The sequence below is a fragment of the Agaricus bisporus genome, assembly GCF_000300575.1.
Source record: "Agaricus bisporus var. bisporus H97 unplaced genomic scaffold AGABI2scaffold_2, whole genome shotgun sequence".
Taxonomy (NCBI): Eukaryota; Fungi; Basidiomycota; class Agaricomycetes; order Agaricales; family Agaricaceae; genus Agaricus; species Agaricus bisporus.
In genome coordinates, this window is record NW_006267355.1 from 1717301 (window position 1) to 1741233 (window position 23933).

The following is a 23933-nucleotide window of genomic DNA, read 5'->3' on the forward strand; positions in this document are numbered from 1 at the left end:
TATTTTCACTCTTAAAACATGAAAATCGGCACAGGAACCAGTATAAAACATGACATTCTTGTTATGTTTTTCTGTATCTCCATAACTGGTATGTTTTCCGACAAAAGCATACATATAAACTTGTGTTCTTTTAATATTCTAAGATTTGTCATGATTTTTCCAGAATTCTTCGGTTAGTAGAGCAGGCTCTACGACGAGTCTATCTGCAGTTGACAATGACCCTCCTGTTATGAATTTACCAACCTATAGGAGGGATGTCATCATGCTTACTCATTTCCATATCCCTGGATACACTCTTCTCCACCTACGCTTCTCCCATCATTCATTCCCATGTCACTTTCTCTTTGACGTTACCTTGTTTGTCTTTCCCTTCTCATGATCATTCTTATTGTTCCCTTGATTGATCTTTCATGTTACCTGTTATATCTTTTCCTTCTCATGATCAATCTTCTATTCTCATGATTGATCATCCTCCTTCCTAGTTTGTACTTTCCTTCTCAGTATTACTCATCTACCTCGGTCATGGTTACTCAGCCCGTTCTATAGTTAGTTACCTCGGGTAGATAGTCTTAGTATAAGTAAGCGTAGATACTCTCTGTATTTCCCTACGCTTTACCAACTTGCTTTTCCCCTTACTCGCCCTCAAGTCTTTGCCTTCGCTGCAACCTGAGCATTTGCTTTAAGGTCGTAACATTTGGTAAAGCGTCCTTAGCTCACCTTGCAACTAGTAAGTACCTTGGAAGGGTACTGTGCAGCTTACGCTTGCTGTAGAACCGAAATTTTTTAGCCATACGGGCATCAGACGAATTTTAGCCACACGGGCACCAGAGAAGTAGTGTATGAGCACAGAGAGAAACGACTACGACAGTCTAGACGAAGAACACTACGAACAAGTAGCCAGATCTACTAGGAGAAACCAGAACAGGAAGAACCAGAAGAAACGACAACCAGTTGACTTTAGGAGTTACAGAGACACTAGGAACCCCATCGACACAGAGTCAGAGAACGAGAACACCATCGACACAGACGATCAGAACACCCGAGACAACAACAACATGAGCAACGACGCCGCCGTAACCGTTAGTGCACCGACAGATGCACTCAAGTTGCTTATCCCGAGCCCGAAGGATTTTGGGGGGAATAGAGAGCAGTTTGCAGAATGGTGGATGAACATGACACTTTTCCTCAAGTACAACAAGGTCACGGACACTGACCAGAAAATCATCACTACCATCGTACAATTGAAAGGACCTATTCCCAGCTATTTTGCCGAAGTATGGACGGAGAAACTCGCCAGCAGCATCACATACACATGGGATACTTTTGAAGAAGAAATCAAGACTTCATTCGGAAAAGGAAACGAGAAGGACATAGCAGAAGAAAGGATCGAATCCCTCAAACAAGGAAACAGGAACACCATGGACTTCCTAGTCGAATTCACAGCTCTCATGTACAAATCCAAAATCGACGACCAACACGCCATATTCCTCCTTAGACGTCACACCCGTCACGATATTATCAAGATGATTTTGGGATACCCAAGGAAAGACATTCCGGAGACGAGAGAAGACTGGAATAACGCAATTCTACAAGTTGGGTCAGGACTAGAGACGATGAAAAGAATTGATCAGAGGACCGAAACTGGAATCACTTACGGGGGAAGTGGACAACCGATGGAGATAGGATGGAAGAAATTCGAATGGGACAAGGATGGGAAACCCAAATGTCACAAATGTGGAAAGTTCGGACACATCGGGAAGGACTGCGAAGAGAAGAAGAAGAATTTCGGAGAGAAGAAGAGCTTCAAATGTTTCAGTTGTGGGAAATTTGGACATATTGCGAAGAATTGCCGAAGCAACAGGAGTGGAAGGATTAGAGCGATGAACGAGGATTCTGACGATGAAGACGACTCCAAGAAGGAGCAGGGTTTTTCCGATGGTTCCGAGTAGGCACAACCTCGCGAACCAATGTACCTAGACAAATGAACAATCGATACATTGTCCCTCAAAAACGTCTAGGAGTGCAAGAACTGGAAGTAAAACCCCTCCTCACTACAACAAACGGAAAGAAACTCAAAGTCTCAGCCATGGTCAACTCGGGATGCACACACACATGTATTGACGAAGGACTAGTAAAGAAGAAGAAGATCCCAACGAAGAAACTGGAACGGCCGATCACATGCAGAAATTCAGATGGAACAATAGCAGGAAAGAAGGATATCACCAAATTCGCGAAGATAGATCTAAACATCAACGGTCATAATGAGCAACTAGACGCAGTCGTCACTCCATTACAGTCATCCGACCTCTTTCTAGGTCATGATTGGTTAACAAACCACAACCCCGAGATCAATTGGAAACAAGGAATAATCAAATTCAACCGGTGCCCCACATCATGTTCTTTTCCCCATACCGACATCTCTTTCGAACCACGTATACGACGATTACAGTCAAACGAAGACCCGGAGGAAAAAGAACCGGATCCAACAAACCCTGAGGACTTACCAGCATACATGAAACCCTTCGCCCATCTTTTCAACAGAACTTCACAGAAAACGCACCAATGGAGATATCATCAAAGGTTTATAGCATGACACCACTGGAGAGAGAAGAGCTGAACAAATTCTTGGATGAAAATCTGGCTACCAATTGAATCCGACCATCGAAATCACCCTATGCAGCACCATGTTTTTTCGTTCCCAAGAAAGACGGTTCACTACGGTTATGTCAGGATTATAGGAAACTGAACGAAATCACGATCAAGGACAAGACGCCACTACCCCTCATCAGTGAAGTATTAGATCAACTCAAAGACGCCAAGGTTTTTAACAAATTGGACATCATCTGGGGATACAACAACGTTCGGATACGGGAAGGAGATGAATGGAAAGCAGCATTCTTGACGAATCGTGGACTATTTGAACCAACGGTCATGTTCTTTGGAATGAGTAATTCCCCTGCCACCTTCTCACGTATGATGGCGACAATCTTTCGAGAAATGATACAAGACGGATCTTTAGCCAACTACATGGACGACTTCATCATTCCAGCAAAGGACGATGAAGAATTGGAAGCACGAACTTTACGTTTTCTCAAAATCGCGGAGAAACACAATTTATCATTCAAACGGACGAAATGCAAGTTCAATGTCTCATCAACAACGGTGTTAGGAACGGTTATTGGGAATGGAAAGGCAACAATGGAAGAAGAAAAGGTCAAGGCAATACGAGATTGGGCGGTCCCTACCACGGTCAAACAAGTCGAAAGCTTTCTAGGTTTTGCCAACTTCTATCGACGATTTATAAAAAATTTCAGCACCATCGCACAACCACTAAATGAGCTGAAGTCTAAGAAGGGGGAGAAATGGTATTGGAACGATGAACAACAACAAGCTTTCGAACAAATCAAGCAAGCTATCGCCAGCAAACCGGTCCTAGCATTACCCAAGGACAAAGGACAATTCAGAGTCGAAGTAGACACATCAAACTATGGAACAGGAGCAGTACTATCACAGGAACAGGAGGACAAATGGCACCCAGTCGCCTTCATGTCGAAAACATTATCTGAAGCCGAACGAAACTACGAGATTTATGACAAGGAACTACTAGCTATCATAAAAGCTTTGAAACTATGGCGACACTACCTATTGGACGCAAAGGAGCAATTCGAGATATGGACAGATCACGAGAACCTCAAAAGCTCAACGCTCGACAAGCGAGATGGTACCTCATGCTACAGGAATACGATTTCCTTCTACGACACATCCCTGGGAAGACGAACACCAAAGCAGACATCCTGTCAAGACTGATCAAACCTGACACATCTAACGACAACCGAGGAGTAGAAATATTCAAGGAGAAAATGTTCATCCGAAGACTTGAAGAATCCATTCCCATCTATGATGTCACCTTACTCCACAATCGAAGATTCGAAATCATAGCTGATGAAACCCTGCTTGAGAAGATTAGGAAATGTGAAAGACGAGAAACCAGAGTAATAGAAGAGATGAAGAAGCAGCCAGGAAAAGTATGGGAGAACAATGGAATCATTTACTGACAAGGAAGGATCTATGTTCCGGATAATCAGGAGATCAGAGATTTCATTCTTCACGATCATCATAATTCCCCCGACGCCGGACATCCTGGAACGTACCGAATGCTAGAATCAGTTAAACGGACCTTTTGGTGGCCCACGATCAAAACGGATATCAGAAGATATGTCAGAGGGTGCGACATGTGCCAGAAGAACAAAACCATTCGACGACCCGATCACATCCCGCTTAATCCATTATCCATCCCCGACAAACCTTGGGAAGAAATATCTATAGACATGATCGGACCACTACCGAAGTCAAAGGAGAAGGATGCTATTATTGTTATCGTTGACAGATTCTCCAAAATGATCCACCTCGTTCCCACTACCACGTCGCTCACGTCCATGGATCTTGCGGAAATCTATAAGGAAGAAGTCTGGCGACATCATGGAATTCCGAAACGGATTATTAGTGACAGAGGACCACAGTTTGCATCAAAATTTATGGAATCCCTATGCAAAGCTCTAGGCATTGAACGGAACCTTTCTACAGCCTATCACCCACAGACGGACGGTCAGACAGAGCGGATGAACCAGGAAATTGAAACCTACCTTCGAGCATTCATCAATTATCGACAAGACGACTGGACAAGATGGCTTCCCATGGCAGAATTCCATTACAACGACAAAACCCACGCTGCGACCGGACAAACCCCATTCTTCCTGAATTACGGACTTCATCCATGGAAAGGTAATATCACGGTTGAAACGACGAATCCTACCGCCACCTCCTTGATCGAAGAATTAGAGAACGTACGAGAAGAAGCTAAAGCTGCGATGGAAGCAAACAACGAGATGATGAGAGAAAGAGGAAACAACAAACACCACAAGGAACCCTTTGCCGAAGGAGATAAAGTTTGGTTAGAAACGACGAACATTCATTCCAATCGTCCGACTCGGAAACTAGACCACAAACGATATGGACCTTTCGAGATCTTGAAACAAATCGGCGATCGATCTTACAAACTGAAGTTACCTGATACTTGGGCAATACACGACGTATTCCACACATCGCTCCTAACGAAAGTCCGAAACCCGGAGTTTGACAGTCAGAAGAAACCCACTCCACCTCCACCTGACATTATCAATGAAGAAGAAGAATATGAAATCGAAGAAATCCGAGGACACAGACGAAAAGGCTGAGGAATACAATTTTTAGTTCACTGGAAAGGATATGGAAACGAAGACGACTCTTGGATACCACGCTCATCCCTAGAAAATGCAGAAGAAGCACTCTCCGAATATAGAGCAAAACTTCCGAATGGACAGTTATAAAATCAACCAATAATGCTCCAACTCTTTCATCCCCTCATCGACCACAATATGCAAGCCATTACCGAATCTTTTACACCAGTTTCAAAAGACATCTTTATCCGTGGAGCCGACATTGTATTCATGACCGACGACGGAGCCAAATTCCACGTCCATTCCTACTTCTTCACTCGCGAATCTATCTATTGGCAACAAAAACTCACCGGCCACAACGAACCTCACCATCCTTTATCCAAACACTATACAGCAAACGATCCCTACATCATCCAAGATGTAGACTCTCATGATTTTCGAAAATTCCTCCGTGTATTCTATAATACGCGATATGGCAATTACTCTTTCTTTTCCAACCTCGACTGGGTCGACATCTTATCAATTGCACACAAATGGGAATTTCCACACGTCAAAACTCTTTCCAAACTTTATCTTGGAAAAATGGGCTACGGAGTTGTCGAACGAACTTGTGGAGTTCACTGTACTCGAATCGTTGACGATGAAATGATTGACCGTTCTTATCCTCGTCAAGTCTATCTTATTTCGTGTGGACACGAAATCTGAACAGGGGGTAATGTTATGAATTTACCAACCTATAGGAGGGACGTCATCATGCTTACTCATTTCCATATCCCTGGATACACTCTTCTCCACCTACGCTTCTCCCATCATTCATTCCCATGTCACTTTCTCTTTGACGTTACCTTGTTTGTCTTTCCCTTCTCATGATCATTCTTATTGTTCCCTTGATTGATCTTTCATGTTACCTGTTATATCTTTTCCTTCTCATGATCAATCTTCTATTCTCATGATTGATCATCCTCCTTCCTAGTTTGTACTTTCCTTCTCACTGATTACTCATCTACCTCGGTCATGGTTACTCAGCCCGTTCTATAGTTAGTTACCTCGGGTAGATAGTCTTAGTATAAGTAAGCGTAGATACTCTCTGTATTTCCCTACGCTTTACCAACTTGCTTTTCCCCTTACTCGCCCTCAAGTCTTTGCCTTCGCTGCAACCTGAGCATTCGCTTTAAGGTCGTAACACCTTCCACCCCATGATGGAATCTTGATATCTCCATAACGGGTATGTTTTCCAATAAAAACATACATATAAACTCTTGTTCTTTTAATACTCTAAGATTTGTCGTGATTTTTCCGGAATTTTATGAGTAGTAGAACAAGACATACAGCATAATGCCTTGTTATCTGACTTATGAGCTTATGTTTCACTTATGAGATACTGTTTGACTTGTCAGTAGCCTTATGAATTCATAATAAACTTATGAAATTTTGTCTGACTTGTGTTTGGTCTGACTTATGAAATGTCCTGTGCTTATGCTGTCTTTGTATCCAACTTATGAGTTTATGATAAACTTATGAACTAATGTGTGACTTATGTTTAAACTTCTTGTCTGGCTTATGAAAAATTATGAACTTATGCTATTTTGGAGACTTATGTGCCTTAAGTTGGTCTTTATAAGACAAGCATAAGGCAACTTTTTCATGAGTTTGCATAGGTTGTGTGACTTTTTGCTGATGAAGCCTAAACTGGGGTGGGTGCGCAACATCAAGCGGCAAAAGAATAATGCAGCATTGCATGAAAAGGTGAACTATGATGCGAGTTCTTCTTTTGCAATTTTGTGGAGCTTGGCCCGCTCTCTGCTTCCACCCGCTATCATTGAGGACTTCAATTACTTTATCCAAAGCCTTGGTCCCAACCTGCACATGGATGGTAATGGCACGATGGCCGCTAACACACCTGGGAAGGGTTTGTATCACATTGATACTGGTGACTTCAACTTCAAATTTGTGGGTGCTGAGCTTGCACCACCCTGTGGTGTAATGACCGAAAACTATTGCCGGTGAGTAGCACATCTAACATTACAAATACAACTGAGAATTCGACAGCTTGGGAAGGTATATACACTTTGAAAGCCAGCCCCATACATGGGCAGTATCACTCACGACTTTGCGCTCCTTTGATCCGGCCATCTCAACCCTCAGTGCAGGTGGCCACTTCTACATATCTGCATATGGCATCCGGATCCAATCTGCTCCTGGCACCTTGATTGCGTGGCGCCCAAAAGACTGGCATGGTACCAGTCTCTTCCACCTCAATCCAGATGTCCACAGTCCTGACAAGGATTATTACCAGCGTGGACTTTGTATCGTGACGGGAACTCGCATCGTTAAAGCTGTGAAGAAATGGTGTGCAGGGAAAGTTAGTGAAACCGAGTTAGACGAAATGAAAGAGAGTGCTTGCTGCGACCATCCATCCGATGGTGAGCCTGGCTCAAATGAACTTGACCAGTTTGTTGCAGCCCTCCAAGCAGCTGCTTAGTTGCGAAATGGCACAAGTCATTTGTTGAGTATTATAGGCTATCTACATAATGATTTTTTTTAAATACACCACATGCTGGTGCCAATATACACAAATATACTGCCGATGCCTATAGACCCCTATCAGAGCCAGGGATTGGCGCTTCGGGCGCCGCTACGGTGTAATATTGATTGTGTTGTGTGCAGTACAGATGGTATGAAGCCCTACGTATTTAACTGCTCATCCTGCCATACGAGTTGTTATGGCCTTAGCCCTACATTTAGTAACGGAAATCTTGCTCAGTCATTTGTGGCAGATAGACTGATGAACCATGATCGGGGGAGATTAATCAGTAATATCATAATAATCAAATTAATCATAAGCGCACTTTTTCAAGATCTCTCGGCTGCGTAGGAACATGTTGGAGTCAAGCATATCAAAGAGAAAGTGGTCAGAAGAGCAATGTGCAGATTCCTCTCCCGACGGAATCAAAACCACCCCTTGAATAATGGAATAAGTAGATACAAAAATGGTGTTGGCTGCGGGCATTTCTCGGAGCCAAAGCAACTCCAGTTCAACATCGCTAACTTTCCGATTTTGATGCTTGTATATCGGCTCGAATGGTTGAACAAAGGCCAGGGAAAGACCGTGGCCGTGTACAGTCAATGTAAATAAAGCAAGGAGTCGGCCAAAAAAGAATTCAGTTGCACTCTTTTGGATGATTGCACAGTCGTATCATGGGCGCCGATGGAACCTGGAACTACACCTGAGAATGTCCGCCCGTCTTGAGATCCCAAGCTGCGGAGCATGTGTATTGAACTTCAAGTGAATGCCATTCGATCAGCTATTTTTTAAATTACATGCCAGTGTGAGTATGCTTCTCACAAGAGTGGGACAATCATACCTTGTCTGGTCCTTCTAAAGATAGCCTTTGAGTTCCGGAGGGTAGTGCAATGCCAAGTATCAAGAGATTGCTCCTCAAGTAGCTCACTAAATGTGTTCGGAAGGATGAAAAGGCTGGGTTATCTTTATGCAAAACTTCAAAATGTTTGAATGAACACATAGGTTGGGGTGCTCTAAGTTTACGGTAGTCTGTATAGTCCTGGTGGTTGAGCTGATATATCACTGAGCTCTGTTCAGATGCGAGATCATCTGCGTCTAAGACAAAATTAATCCATCAAATCAGAAGCAGTAGCACTTGTACACACCCAATTCTGATTCTGAACTATTACTGGCAGAGTCTCGGATATGACTATCGGCTTTGGAAGAGTTGTCAAGGAGGTCTATCTCGCTGCATATGAATCTGGCAACAGAAATACGGTGAACAGCTTTAAGGATCTGGTGACATTCACGAAAATGAGTCATGAACTCGCCAAACTAAATCAGTTAATGAATTGATATCTTACCTGATTGGGCACGTCTTTAAAGTTGGTTCAGTGATGATATCTTGTGAATTGGGCCATGCATCTTTTCATTCAGTTTTGTGCTGTAGTTCTTTGTAACTCCTTTAGCATGAATGTCATGGATAAGATGCTTTCGGAGATGTATCTTCGGAAAATTCCACGATTTTTGATCAGTTTGCTCGTCAGCGACCCCGTTTATTAAAGCTTCAAGAATCCTGATATGATCTAAGTATTCCTAGTGGATGAGACGTTAAGTCATCTGTTCAAAATGTTATTGTATTCCCGAAGAAATTTGTTTACCTTGAAAGAGGAATAAAATCTTTCTTCAAGTTCATCCCGAGTAGAGACCAGTGTCGACTCCGTATGTAAATCAAAATCAGCATATATCCTGACATTTAAATAATGTCGGAGGCAGCGGAGAAGGTAGTACCCTTCCGAATTCCTATTAGTGGTAAAAATTGCTTGAGAGACATATAGAAATATCTTGAAAATAATCGGGATGAGATATTGATGGGAAATGTCAGTATATTTCATTACCTTTGATATATCCTTGTTTTTAGATCCATCGTTGAAAGTTATGTTCATCACTGACTGGAAATGGTTCAAATTGGACCATCGTGGCACCAAATCGAAGCTGATTAAGAATCTGAGGTCAAAAAATTGAAAGACGCAAAAGTAGTCTTAATATTCACTTAGCATCAATTGCAGACGTTGCAGCGCGTCCCAGTTCTTTGGAAAGATTCTTGAAAATTGGGAATAGGTGATCTTCCCATAGTCCATTATTGTCCGAATGAAGGCAATCATAAGAGACTGCAAAGTGTAAGTCTGTAAAATCGATAGACCAGAAGGCATTCTATTATAAATCATTCAGACACCATCATACCATTGATAAGTCTAAATTGACATTGTAACGTACGTACCTCAACAGGGCGAAGAGACTTTGATTTAAAATGTCGTTCTCGCTGTTCCTTTGTTGGTAAACCTATTCCTTCCAAAAAAAAAGTTTTCGAGTCTTCTTGTGTGCGTAGCTCGAAGTCTGCAGACAAATCCCATTGATTCTTCTTGGGCACAAAGCATACAGGACATGGAAATAGCCCCTGATGCCCACAAATAAGGGTCATTACTGAGCTAATATTTTGAAATATGGCACGGTAGATATCATAAGTCAATATAATCAATATAGATAAATTTCGCAGCAAATACCATAAAATATTATGACCCATAATCAGAGCGTCGACATGTATTATGACAAAGTTATTTATTCAGTAGTTCAAAAAGAAAAGAATTTGAGAAAAAACGTACAATTCCTCATAATCAGCTGCCAAAATCAGAATAAATGGCCATAGAAGCCGGAACACCCCATCAGCACACTTGGTATTTGAACCAACCTTTGATAGCACCGCAATTCTTTCAAGGAATTTCTTGAACGATGAATGGTATACTGCATGCTTGAATTGGATAAAAGCGGGCTTCCCTGTTTCTGACATTGATTCTTTGACCTGTTAAACATCTCAGAGCTGCTTAATATGCCGCTGATGGATTGGTGATGATATAAGAATGAAGGTAGAACATAAAATTGGAAGCCAACCAACCACACATCCTCCACTGACACCTTCGGAGTTCTGAATTGAGGCAGGAAGGCTAGCAAGGTGAGTGATGATGGGATATTCCGAAAGACGATAGCTTGCTTTTGTTGGCATATAAGATAAAAGGCACGAGCTTTGACTTCACTGGTGCTCCGCTATCAATTAGCGCAGTCTTGTTGTATATTATCAATAGAATTGGACTGTGAAGAAGTTGGAGACGTACCTGTTATGATCTCCGCAGTATGAGAACTGTTTCTCTTTCACGTTACCTGTTTTATCTTTTCATTCTCATGATCAATCTTCTATTCTCATGATTGATCATCCTCCTTCCTAGTTTGTACTTTCTTTCTCAGTATTACTCATCTACCTCGGTCATGGTTACTCAGCCCGTTCTATAGTTAGTTACCTCGGGTAGATAGTCTTAGTATAAGTAAGCGTAGATACTCTCTGTATTTCCCTACGCTTTACCAACTTGCTTTTCCCCTTACTCGCCCTCAAGTCTTTGCCTTCGCTGCAACCTGAGCATTTACTTTAAGGTCGTAACATTTGGTAAAGCGTCCTTAGCTCACCTTGCAACTAGTAAGTACCTTGGAAGGGTACTGTGCAGCTTACGCTTGCTGTAGAACCGAAATTTTTTAGCCATACGGGCATCAGACGAATTTTAGCCACACGGGCACCAGAGAAGTAGTGTATGAGCACAGAGAGAAACGACTACGACAGTCTAGACGAAGAACACTACGAACGAGTAGCCAGATCTACTAGGAGAAACCAGAACAGGAAGAACCAGAAGAAACGACAACCAGTTGACTTTAGGAGTTACAGAGACACTAGGAACCCCGTCAACACAGAGACAGAGAACGAGAACACCATCGACACAGACGATCAGAACACCCGAGACAACGACAACATGAGCAACGACGCCGCCGTAACCGCTAGTGCACAGACAGATGTACTCAAGTCGCTTATCCCGAACCCGAAGGATTTTGGGGGAAATAGAGAGCAGTTTTCAGAATGGTGGAGGAGCATGACACTTTTCCTCAAATACAACAAGGTCACAGACACCGACCAGAAGATTATCGCTACCATCGTACGATTGAAAGGACCAGTCCCCAGCTGTTTTGCCAACATATGGACAGAGAAAATCGCCACCAACTTCACATACACATGGGACACTTTTGAAGAAGAACTCAAGACGTCATTTGGAAAGGGAAACGAGAAGGATATAGCAGAGGAAAGGATTGAATCCCTCAAACAAGGAAACAAGAACACCATGGACTTCCTAGTCGAGTTTACAGCTCTCATGTACAAAGCCAAAATCAACGACCAACACGCCATATTCCTCCTTAAACGACACACCGTCACGACATTATCAAAACGATCTTAGGATATCCAAGGAAAGACATTCCGGAGTCGAGACAAGACTGGAATAACGCAATTCTACAAGTTGGGTCAGGACTAGAGACGATGAAAAGGATTGATCAGAAGACCGAAACTGGAATCACTTATGGAGGAAGTGGACAACCAATGGAGATAGGATGGAAGAAATTCGAATGGGACAAGGATGGGAAACCCAAATGTCACAAATGCGGAAAGTTCGGACACATTGGGAAGGACTGCGAAGAGAAGAGGAAGAATTTTGGAGAGAAGAAGAGCTTCAAGTGTTTCAGTTGTGGGAAATTGGGACACATTGCGAAGAATTGCCGAAGCAACAGGAGTGGAAGGATTAGAGCGATGAACGAGGATTCTGACGATGAAGATGACTCCAAGAAGGAACAGGGTTTTTCCGATGGTTCCGAGTAGGCATGACCTCGCGAACCAATGTACCTAGACAAATGAACAATCGATACATTGTCCCTCAAAAGGTCGACTCGGGATGCACACACACATGTATCGATGAAGGATTAGTAAAGAAGAAGAAGATCCCGACGAAGAAATTGGAACGGCCAATCACATGCAGGAATTCAGATGGAACGATAGCAGGAAAGAAGGATATCACCAAATTCGCGAAGATAAATCTAAACATCAATGGTCATAACGAGCAACTGGACGCGGTCGTCACTCCATTACAGTCATCCGACCTCTTTCTAGGTCATGATTGGTTAACGAACCACAACCCCGAGATCAATTGGAAACAAGGAATGATCAAATTCAACCGGTGCCCCACATCATGTTCTTTTCCCCATACCGACATCTCTTTCGAACCACGTATACGACGATTACAGTCAAACGAAGACACTGAGGAAAAAGAACCGGATCCAACGAACCCTGAGGACTTACCAGCATACATGAAACCCTTCGCCCATCTTTTCAACAGAACTTCACAGAAAACGCACCAATGGAGATATCATCAAAGGTTTATAGCATGACACCACTGGAGAGAGAAGAGCTGAACAAATTCTTGGATGAAAATCTGGCTACCAATTGAATCCGACCATCGAAATCACCCTATGCAGCACCATGTTTTTTCGTTCCCAAGAAAGACGGTTCACTACGGTTATGTCAGGATTATAGGAAACTGAACGAAATCACGATCAAGGACAAGACGCCACTACCCCTCATCAGTGAAGTATTAGATCAACTCAAAGACGCCAAGGTTTTTAACAAATTGGACATCATCTGGGGATACAACAACGTTCGGATACGGGAAGGAGATGAATGGAAAGCAGCATTCTTGACGAATCGTGGACTATTTGAACCAACGGTCATGTTCTTTGGAATGAGTAATTCCCCTGCCACCTTCTCACGTATGATGGCGACAATCTTTCGAGAAATGATACAAGACGGATCTTTAGCCAACTACATGGACGACTTCATCATTCCAGCAAAGGACGATGAAGAATTGGAAGCACGAACTTTACGTTTTCTCAAAATCGCGGAGAAACACAATTTATCATTCAAACGGACGAAATGCAAGTTCAATGTCTCATCAACAACGGTGTTAGGAACGGTTATTGGGAATGGAAAGGCAACAATGGAAGAAGAAAAGGTCAAGGCAATACGAGATTGGGCGGTCCCTACCACGGTCAAACAAGTCGAAAGCTTTCTAGGTTTTGCCAACTTCTATCGACGATTTATAAAAAATTTCAGCACCATCGCACAACCACTAAATGAGCTGAAGTCTAAGAAGGGGGAGAAATGGTATTGGAACGATGAACAACAACAAGCTTTCGAACAAATCAAGCAAGCTATCGCCAGCAAACCGGTCCTAGCATTACCCAAGGACAAAGGACAATTCAGAGTCGAAGTAGACACATCAAACTATGGAACAGGAGCAGTACTATCACAGGAACAGGAGGACAAATGGCACCCAGTCGCCTTCATGTCGAAAACATTATCTGAAGCCGAACGAAACTACGAGATTTATGACAAGGAACTACTAGCTATCATAAAAGCTTTGAAACTATGGCGACACTACCTATTGGACACAAAGGAGCAATTCGAGATATGGACAGATCACGAGAACCTCAAAAGCTCAACGCTCGACAAGCGAGATGGTACCTCATGCTACAGGAATACGATTTCCTTCTACGACACATCCCTGGGAAGACGAACACCAAAGCAGACATCCTGTCAAGACTGATCAAACCTGACACATCTAACGACAACCGAGGAGTAGAAATATTCAAGGAGAAAATGTTCATCCGAAGACTTGAAGAATCCATTCCCATCTATGATGTCACCTTACTCCACAATCGAAGATTCGAAATCATAGCTGATGAAACCCTGCTTGAGAAGATTAGGAAATGTGAAAGACGAGAAACCAGAGTAATAGAAGAGATGAAGAAGCAGCCAGGAAAAGTATGGGAGAACAATGGAATCATTTACTGACAAGGAAGGATCTATGTTCCGGATAATCAGGAGATCAGAGATTTCATTCTTCACGATCATCATAATTCCCCCGACGCCGGACATCCTGGAACGTACCGAATGCTAGAATCAGTTAAACGGACCTTTTGGTGGCCCACGATCAAAACGGATATCAGAAGATATGTCAGAGGGTGCGACATGTGCCAGAAGAACAAAACCATTCGACGACCCGATCACATCCCGCTTAATCCATTATCCATCCCCGACAAACCTTGGGAAGAAATATCTATAGACATGATCGGACCACTACCGAAGTCAAAGGAGAAGGATGCTATTATTGTTATCGTTGACAGATTCTCCAAAATGATCCACCTCGTTCCCACTACCACGTCGCTCACGTCCATGGATCTTGCGGAAATCTATAAGGAAGAAGTCTGGCGACATCATGGAATTCCGAAACGGATTATTAGTGACAGAGGACCACAGTTTGCATCAAAATTTATGGAATCCCTATGCAAAGCTCTAGGCATTGAACGGAACCTTTCTACGGCCTATCACCCACAGACAGACGGTCAAACAGAACGGATGAATCAGGAAATTGAAACCTACCTTCGAGCATTCATCAATTATCGACAAGACGATTGGACGAGATGGCTTCCCATGGCGGAATTCCATTACAATGACAAAACCCACACTGCCACCGGACAAACCCTATTCTTCCTGAATTACGGACTTCACCCATGGAAAGGCAATATCACGGTCGAAACGATGAACCCCACCGCCACCTCCTTGATCGAAGAATTAGAGAACGTACGAGAAGAAGCTAAAGCTGCGATGGAATCAAACAACGATATGATGAGAGAAAGAGGAAACAACAAACACCACAAAGAACCCTTTACCGAAGGAGATAAAGTTTGGTTAGAAACGACGAACATTCATTCCAATCGTCCGACTCGGAAACTAGACCACAAACGATATGGACCTTTCGAGATCCTGAAACAAATCGGCGATCGATCTTACAAACTGAAGTTACCTGATACCTGGGCGATACACGACGTCTTCCACACATCGCTCCTAACGAAAGTCCGAAACCCGGAGTTTGACAGTCAGAAGAAACCCACTCCACCTCCACCTGACATCATCAATGAAGAAGAAGAATATGAAGTTGAAGAAATCCGAGGACACCGACAAAAAGGCCGAGGAATACAATTTTTAGTTCACTGGAAAGGTTATGAAAACGAAGACGACACATGGTTACCATGCTCGGCCCTAATGAACTCCGCAGACATCCTAAAAGAGTATCATGAAAGGAATCCTTCTCTATAAAAAGACATCTGAAACTCACAACCGGTATAGCATCGTCTATTGGCATCTGAAGAAGATCATGAGCAACCAACAAACCACAATCACCCGCACCGCCGATTTCAGAGATTGTCTCCAACGACTCCTGACCATTCACACTGATATCACCGACCTCCTACAATTCCAGTCCAACGTACAACTTCCTCTTTTCATAAATCCTCCAGCACATATCGAAATATCAGATGAAGAAAAGAGTCAATTAGAGGAACAACTCGAGAAGGAGAAGAGGTTAATGAAGCTGGTAGAAAATCTGTTGAGGATGGCGAAAGCGAACAATAGAGAAGCGAAGGAAGCATTGTCACCTGGGTCTACAACATGGACTACAAACAATGATGGATGGGAGTAACAAGATCATATCTGGAATCTAGATCCCAAGAGAGGGGATAATTTATGTATAAAAAACCCAACTCCCGTTCTCATTCTGATCATCATCCTTTTGCCTCTTTATCCTCGAAACTCACAACAAACGTTCACCATGTCTAACATCAACACCCCTATCCCTATCTCCACCAACTTCCTCGACACCGATTTCCACACTGGTTACTGCGAATCCATATCATCGATCGAAAATAGACGTCGAGCCCTGCTCATGTCCATCCAATCCCTAGCAAACATCTGCCAATTCGCCAAACATATTTCCTCCACTGTTATTAGCGCTACATCTACTGCTATCAAAGTCAACCCATACATCCAAAACCTGATCGGAAATTCTGCCGAAGCTATGGGATATATGACCGTCATCATGGAGACTCTCCAAGCCGGAACCCAATGGGACATTGAATATTCTTCAACCCAAAAACCAAAACCAAAACCACGATAAGAACCCAGACGCTCAATCATCAAAATGCCCCTCGAAAAGGTAGTTGGCGGCTAGCTCTTCATTCTTATCGCAGGCAAAGTATGCCTCGAGTACAGCATGTCGAGGGAATCCTAGTGCTTCCAACTATTCCCACTGGGGTTAAAAGTGGAACAAAAAGTAAATCTAAATCTGGCTTACCCGAGCAATGGCTTCCCGTTCTTCAACAGTCACACTAATCACCTGGGCTCCCGGGGGGACCTCACCTTCAGGGCCTCCTTCTTCGTCACCCTCGCCAGCGCCCAAGAGCTGCAGGAGCATGTCAGGATTGGCCGCAAGAGCCTGGGCCATTTGAGGATTCTGCGCTGCCAACTGCTGAATGAGCGGTTGGATGAGCGCGGGATTCTGCCTGACAATTTCTCGGAGCTGCTGGATCTGGGGATTGGCTGCCAAAAAGTCTGCGTTACTCTAGCCAAGGCACTCAAACAATTGCCAGACGTAGGAAATCAAAATGAGATCGACGCAGCCCACTCCATCACTAACGCATACTTATCCCTTCCATACCCGGCTCCTACCCGCAACAACTCTCCTGAACCCTTACCTATTCATCCTCAACCACCGAGTTCCAACAACAAAGAAATCAACAATGCTCCGAAGCATCCCAATACAAACACCCCCGTCGACGACATTGACGAAGAAGTCCATCGCCTCACCAATTTTTTGAAGTCTGCTCCACCTTACCTCATTCCTGACGAATTCCTTCCACCAACCAATTATACTACCTTCGTTGACAAAGGAGAAGAAAACCTATCTTACTGGAACGACATACTCAAAAGATTGTTCAAGAACAATCAACAAGAAGGAAAATACAGAGGATACTCAGTAGGATACACTGAACTAGGTGTTCTGAACGCTCCTCACTTCTTGGGTATTGACTACAACGGTAAATTCATAATAGCCAACACCAAGAAAACTCTCTTCGGAATAATCGCCTGATTGTTTCATGTGGACAAGAAACCTAATCGGAGGGTATTGTTATGATCTCCGCAGTATGAGAACTGTTTCTCTTTCATGTTACCTGTTTTATCTTTTCATTCTCATGATCAATCTTCTATTCTCATGATTGATCATCCTCCTTCCTAGTTTGTACTTTCTTTCTCAGTATTACTCATCTACCTCGGTCATGGTTACTCAGCCCGTTCTATAGTTAGTTACCTCGGGTAGATAGTCTTAGTATAAGTAAGTGTAGATACTCTCTGTATTTCCCTACACTTTACCAACTTGCTTTTCCCCTTACTCGCCCTCAAGTCTTTGCCTTCGCTGCAACCTGAGCATTCGCTTTAAGGTCGTAACAGTACCTGGGCACGCCACCAAGCATTACCAGACCATGGTTTATTGTAAAAATGTTCCCAATTAGTTCCATCCCACTTATAGTTTCTTTCTGGATCCCAGACGGTGTGATTCTTCAGGCGGGGCTCTTTTATGACCTCGAGGGCCCAGTCCCATGGTTCACGGTACCAAAACTCGAAAGACCTTGGTTCCGCTTCCTTCTGGTATTGCTGTTGAATAGTCACCTTTTGAAACTATAGGTTGAACGTTGAATGGCAGATTAAAAGTGAAATATCCGGTTTGATAAGACTCACCGCAACTCGTCTACTTGACACAAGATCCCAAAGCCGTTTTGCTTCCTTTGAATCTTGTACTGTAAACTTCTCCTTCTTGGATCTGGCAGCACCCACAACTTGATGTAAAAGATTAATATATGTCTTGAGTTGCTTGTCATTGAACCCCAATTCCATAGCAAACTCAAGCACTTTGAAATCCAGGCGTGTTTGAAATGGTGTCCATGGATTGTCCATAGGTGTCGTCTTTGGAAAACACCTATAGTTATGTTTGTGTAACGGCTTAATTTCTGGCGGTCGTCCAGAAGAGGGATGGTATTCTGTGTAAATCGAATCAATTTCGGGATATTCATTCATTACCTCGCCAGAAGGATAGTGTGGTCGATCTTCTTGAATGACCACACCTGGAACATCAAGATCTGTTGTAGCGCACATTTTGGTTTCGGGAGGTCCGGACGCGAAGTGGCCGTCAAAATCTGTATGGTATGTTGGGTATGGGTTTCTTGCGCATGAAGCATGACGAAATGAAGGTGTAGAGTTCTTTTGAGCTGTGACTGACAGAACAAAACTGGATAGACTTACTGAAGCAATGGGTCGCCTCTCAAAAAGTCTACGGGATTGTAGGGTAATATTGGAATTCTACCTCTATTGTTGGTCAGGATTCCACCAAATCCTTACTTTGGCTTGAGAATTCAAATCGATTTCATTGGTTAAGTAATTTACCTGCATACACTCATGAATCAAGAAGCGTTGGTACACTAAGGCCCGCTCGACATACCTGCTTCCTTGAGAGCATTGGCCGCTTCATTGTTTTTCTTCGCTTTTAGGCAAGCAATGCGGTGCCTACCATATCCTTGGGAGTTGAAGTGCTTGTTGCATAGGTCGCACTGGTGTTCCATCATCAGCAAAAAGCCACACAACTTATGCAAACTCATGAAAAAGTTGCCTTATGCTTGTCTTATAAAGACCAACTTAAGGCACATAAGTCTCCAAAATAGCATAAGTTCATAATTTTTCATAAGCCAGACAAGAAGTTTAAACATAAGTCACACATTAGTTCATAAGTTTATCATAAACTCATAAGTTGGATACAAAGACAGCATAAGCACAGGACATTTCATAAGTCAGACCAAACACAAGTCAGACAAAATTTCATAAGTTTATTATGAATTCATAAGGCTACTGACAAGTCAAACAGTATCTCATAAGTGAAACATAAGCTCATAAGTCAGATAACAAGGCATTATGCTGTATGTCTTGTTCTACTACTCATAAAATTCCGGAAAAATCACGACAAATCTTAGAGTATTAAAAGAACAAGAGTTTATATGTATGTTTTTATCGGAAAACATACCCGTTATGGAGATATCAAGATTCCATCATGGGGTGGGAGGGTCATTGTCAACTGCAGATAGACTCGTCGTAGAGCCTGCTCTACTAACCGAAGAATTCTGGAAAAATCATGACAAATCTTAGAATATTAAAAGAACACAAGTTTATATGTATGCTTTTGTCGGAAAACATACCAGTTATGGAGATACAGAAAAACATAACAAGAATGTCATGTTTTATACTGGTTCCTGTGCCGATTTTCATGTTTTAAGAGTGAAAATATATGTATTCAAGGTCCAGGAATTCGGATCTGGTTTTAGATTTATTATCCGATCAATACTGGAGGAGCTATAGCGCAAATTTGTGTTTATCACATGTTAAATGTGCCATATCTCAATAGGCTTTCATCCAACAAAAGATCAAACAACATATTCGGACTCCCCGACCTTGAAACTATAGGAATACACTTTTAGATCATTAAAATCCATGCAGAAATGACCCGAAAATATCTCCTACCTATGATTTGAGGAACTTTGACTCGAAAATCCCAAGTCCAGATGTCATGTGATGTCATGTGACATGTTGAACTTCTGTTTCGAGCACGACGTTGATCCTTCCTCATCACCACCATCATTCCTCCCCTCCCCATCCTCTCCCTCCCCCTTTCTTGCCCTCCAGGCCTGTAACTTAGTAAGTAACATCCTTATCACCTTCCTAGCTCTCCCCCAGCTGATTCTCAGCTTAATTAGGACGCTTTTTTGCCTTTTTAGGCCGCTTTTTAGGGCTATTTCTGGGAGGGTTTTGAGAGGAGATGTGAGGATGATATGTGGATGAGTTTTGGGGGAATCTCTAGTCTTTGGTGAGTGCTTTTTGACTCTTCATCTTCTCATACTCATTTGTTACTTTTAGAATCACATTTCTCATCATTTTCCCCCCATTTTCCATTTCTATCCCCCTGGCTGCTGTCATATCCCTCTTGTCCGCTTTTTTCAGGGTCTATTTCCTCTTCAGGAAGTCTGTATTATACATGATGTATTGTATTTACTATATGAATATAATTCTTTGTTCCTTATGCATTATGATGTTCCTTATGATTGAGCTTATACTCTCTTACATCTTCTTACTGTCTTAAGTACTTACTTATGCAACTTAAGATAAATCCTCATGACTTATGATAATCTTGAATCTTATGACCATATTGTGACTTATGTACTTATGATTTACTTAAGTATTGCATAAGTCAGAACCTCAGACGGTGACATGCCTTATGCAAAAATGACTTATACTGACTTATGATTTTTATAAGTTTGCATAAGTCAAATTTAAGTCACTTTACCTTTTCCTGATGAAGGAACCTTCTAGGAACCTCTTGCTGACGCTTCGCTCTGAGGATTGTGAAATTAAAGTAACAATTAACGGAGTGTAGCCGGAATAAACTAGCTTGAGAACATTCTAAGGGGCCTTGACCTCAGCTAAACAGTTAGTCAAATCAAAGTGTTAGCTTTTCGAATTCACTAAGTTGCCAGTAGTAAGATAGTTTAAGAGACTAGCCGGGTTGACATTGCAGCTTATATCCAGGAGAGGTATAAGTCAGTAGCTTCTTTGGTTTCTGAGACGGAGTCAGTAGCTTTACCAGCGGGTTTAGCCATTGCAGCTCTTTCCTGAATGCTATTGGTTGGCACTTAGCACTGCAAACGCACGTAGCTAGAGTTCCAGAAGTTAGCTGGTGGTTTCACAACTACTAGCTAGAGAGTTCAGCCCCTTCCCTTGTTTGTTGATCGTCCTTCTTGCGCACGTAAAACCTTTACATTGCATTATCTCTCCACAAACTTACATTACAAGCAGCAGCTAGTGTGTTAGTGGTGTTGTTATTTCATAGCTACGCCGTCTATTACATTTCTGCCTCTTTAGCGCAATCATTGTGCTATTGTCTTTCATGTTTCCGTATCCGTATTCTATTCAGTCTTTGTATATTTAAGCCGTAGATATTCTGTACAGTACTTCAGTCTGAAAATCAACTTAGATTGTTCCTCACTATCCTTAGCTTGATTTCTCTCTCGCTCTCAAATGATTCTGCATTCTGCGAGTCGCTCATCTCTATTTCTAAATCGGCTATCAACTTAGTTGGAAGGCATAGCACACCGTTCCTGTGTCACTAAGGCCAAAGCCATTTACTCGCTAAATCCTTTCTGGCTTAGTGATCCCTTTCCGGTCATAGTCTTAACACAATGTTGGATTGATCTTGATGTTGCCTTGAGTGGGTTGAAGCTGAATGGAGTTGTTTGGACAATAAATTTGAGCTGGGCAAATTCAGGCTGAACATGTTCATTGATTTGGCTGTAGCTTTACCACCAAACAAATGTTCCGCTTTGCCCATGTTCCAGCACTGTATATGAATGTGGGCAAGATTGTGGCACTGTGGCTGCATTTTGACATTGGAAATGGCAGATGGGCTCTCGTTAGCAGGCTTGCTATTTTAATATGCTCCTCTGATATATTTGATTTGTTTATGATGATTTCCAAATAAGGATTAAATAATTCCCTTGCTTTATCAACTCATTTTTTGATCTCGGTTCCCAATAATGTTGTGATAACTTTTGTGGGATTATTCATAATTCATTGTGACATTATTTGTTTGGCACACAAGCCAATCAGAGTTAAATATTGGTACAATAATGTCATGCCCTTTATTTGCCAAAAAATCTTGATAAGAATCAAATAATACTGTGGGATTATTGAATGCTCAATCAGAATAATGATTCAATAACAATTCAGTAATACTGTGGTATTATTTGCTAACTGGCCCAGTGTATATATGTTTTTGTCCAAAAACATACCCATAATGGAGATATCAAGATTTCATCATAGGATGGGGGAGTCATTGTGGACTGGCAAACTTGAGATACTTGAGTACTCTACTTGATATCGCCACTTGAAACTACTTGAAAGAACTTGAAAACCTGACTCCAAGTAGCTCTCAAGATTAGACCCTGACTTGAGCCTACTTGAGAAAAGAGTCTACTTGATGAATACCTGAAGCTTTTTCAAGATGGTTTCAAGTAGTTTCAAGTAGCCTCAAGTGACAAAACTTTTTACTGATGTGAGATCTTTGAAGTATATTGTCTTTGTACATTATACCGAGAAGGAGATTTCTTTGTTACAATCTGCAGATACATAACACCCTAGCTTAAGACTGGGCCAGGGTCACTATAACAATGAATGGTATAATACTGTATAAAGGGTGAAGTGAGGGCTGATGTTAGTTTCCACTCAATGATAGGCTATTATTCACTCATTCTTGTACTTATCCAAATTTATTGTATTTTATTTGATTAATTATATAATCCACCTCACTGACATCATTATTGCACTCAAAGAATGAGTCCTTTTTTAGGACTCATAATATTACACAATTTTAGTATTTCAATACTTCCTCTAAAACTATTGAAATAATATTGAAACATTACTGTATTTTTTATTTCCATACTACTTGGGAAGTGTTGAAAAAATATTTAAACAATATGCTTATTTTATTTGTATTTTTTTCCATATAAGGAAATAAAATATAGTAGTGTTTTAATGATGTTTTAATACTTCCCAAGTAGTATGAAAACAAAAATTATAGTAGTGTTTCAATAATATTTAAATGAGGAAGTATTGAAATATTGAGGTTGTGATTAGGTTTGCTTTTATTTGGATGCTCTACAATGTGGCTTGGTAAGAGCCTATGACCTGCTGTTATCTCGCCAATAGACACAGTCACATCTTCACTTTGTGCCCTCATTATACCATGGCTAATCTTATTGTTTACCAAAATCAGGTAGTAACTGGATGTGCAATGACTTGACCTTGTATCACATAAGCCTCCAAGAACAGGAAACCCTCCAATTTTTTGATTTTCATAATTTGAAACATTTTTTGTGAGGTTCTAAAGTATCAATTCTGAAAGTTGAGTAGAGGGTCAAAAAACTGTCTTAATGATTGATTGTTTTGTTGATTTAATTTTTCTACTTTTTACTTCTCAATGACGAAGCTGCTCTGCTAGCTGACTCTGGGTTCTGTGAAGTTGAGTTTGCTGGTGCCATCTTGGGTGCTGATCCCCGGAGTTATAGACTAGCTATGAAGTCTCCTGACTCGGATTGCTGGACTGAAGCTTGTAACACTGAGATCTTCAATCTTGAGGCTAACAGAACTTGGGAGCTAATGGAACTGCCTCCAGGCAGAAGGTAGTCAACTCTGGCTCGGTGTTCAAAGTCAAACGACTTGCTGACGGCTCTATTGAGCGCTACCGGGCTCGTCTTGTTGCTAAGGACTATTCCCAACATCCTGGATTTGACTTCACTGAGGT

General features: G+C 42.0%; 9 protein-coding genes across 9 annotated transcripts; 8 read left to right on the forward strand and 1 right to left on the reverse strand.

The window, feature by feature from the left end:
* Positions 1 to 839: 839 nt before the first annotated feature.
* Positions 840 to 1949, forward strand: AGABI2DRAFT_115358 (hypothetical protein; the record flags this gene model as incomplete). The annotated part of the gene is made up of 1 exon (XM_006458283.1): positions 840 to 1949. One exon carries the CDS (start codon positions 840 to 842, stop codon positions 1947 to 1949), a length of 1110 nt encoding a protein of 369 aa, XP_006458346.1.
* Positions 1950 to 2086: 137 nt separating this feature from the next.
* Positions 2087 to 2377, forward strand: AGABI2DRAFT_60109 (hypothetical protein; the record flags this gene model as incomplete). The annotated part of the gene is made up of 1 exon (XM_006458284.1): positions 2087 to 2377. A coding segment is annotated over one exon (291 nt), but the record flags the coding sequence as incomplete, so codon positions are not given.
* A 3001-nt stretch (positions 2378 to 5378) lies between these two features.
* On the forward strand, positions 5379 to 5921 carry AGABI2DRAFT_115360 (hypothetical protein; the record flags this gene model as incomplete). The annotated part of the gene is made up of 1 exon (XM_006458285.1): positions 5379 to 5921. One exon carries the CDS (start codon positions 5379 to 5381, stop codon positions 5919 to 5921), a length of 543 nt encoding a protein of 180 aa, XP_006458348.1.
* A 1044-nt stretch (positions 5922 to 6965) lies between these two features.
* AGABI2DRAFT_45050 (hypothetical protein) lies at positions 6966 to 7494 on the forward strand (the record flags this gene model as incomplete). Its single annotated transcript, XM_006457624.1, has 2 exons — positions 6966 to 7219; positions 7275 to 7494. Coding segments are annotated over 2 exons (474 nt in total), but the record flags the coding sequence as incomplete, so codon positions are not given.
* A 3863-nt stretch (positions 7495 to 11357) lies between these two features.
* AGABI2DRAFT_141215 (hypothetical protein) lies at positions 11358 to 12050 on the forward strand (the record flags this gene model as incomplete). The annotated part of the gene is made up of 1 exon (XM_006458286.1): positions 11358 to 12050. The coding sequence occupies one exon, from the start codon at positions 11358 to 11360 to the stop codon at positions 12048 to 12050; it is 693 nt and encodes a 230-aa protein (XP_006458349.1).
* A 478-nt stretch (positions 12051 to 12528) lies between these two features.
* Positions 12529 to 12804, forward strand: AGABI2DRAFT_59965 (hypothetical protein; the record flags this gene model as incomplete). Its single annotated transcript, XM_006458287.1, has 1 exon — positions 12529 to 12804. A coding segment is annotated over one exon (276 nt), but the record flags the coding sequence as incomplete, so codon positions are not given.
* Positions 12805 to 14809: 2005 nt separating this feature from the next.
* Positions 14810 to 15793, forward strand: AGABI2DRAFT_58703 (hypothetical protein; the record flags this gene model as incomplete). Its single annotated transcript, XM_006458288.1, has 1 exon — positions 14810 to 15793. A coding segment is annotated over one exon (984 nt), but the record flags the coding sequence as incomplete, so codon positions are not given.
* Positions 15794 to 16310: 517 nt separating this feature from the next.
* Positions 16311 to 16655, forward strand: AGABI2DRAFT_115365 (hypothetical protein; the record flags this gene model as incomplete). The annotated part of the gene is made up of 1 exon (XM_006458289.1): positions 16311 to 16655. One exon carries the CDS (start codon positions 16311 to 16313, stop codon positions 16653 to 16655), a length of 345 nt encoding a protein of 114 aa, XP_006458352.1.
* Positions 16656 to 17971: 1316 nt separating this feature from the next.
* Positions 17972 to 18688, reverse strand: AGABI2DRAFT_115367 (hypothetical protein; the record flags this gene model as incomplete). Its single annotated transcript, XM_006458290.1, has 2 exons — positions 17972 to 18214; positions 18275 to 18688. 2 exons carry the CDS (start codon positions 18686 to 18688, stop codon positions 17972 to 17974), a joined length of 657 nt encoding a protein of 218 aa, XP_006458353.1.
* Between the last annotated feature and the right edge of the window lie 5245 nt (positions 18689 to 23933).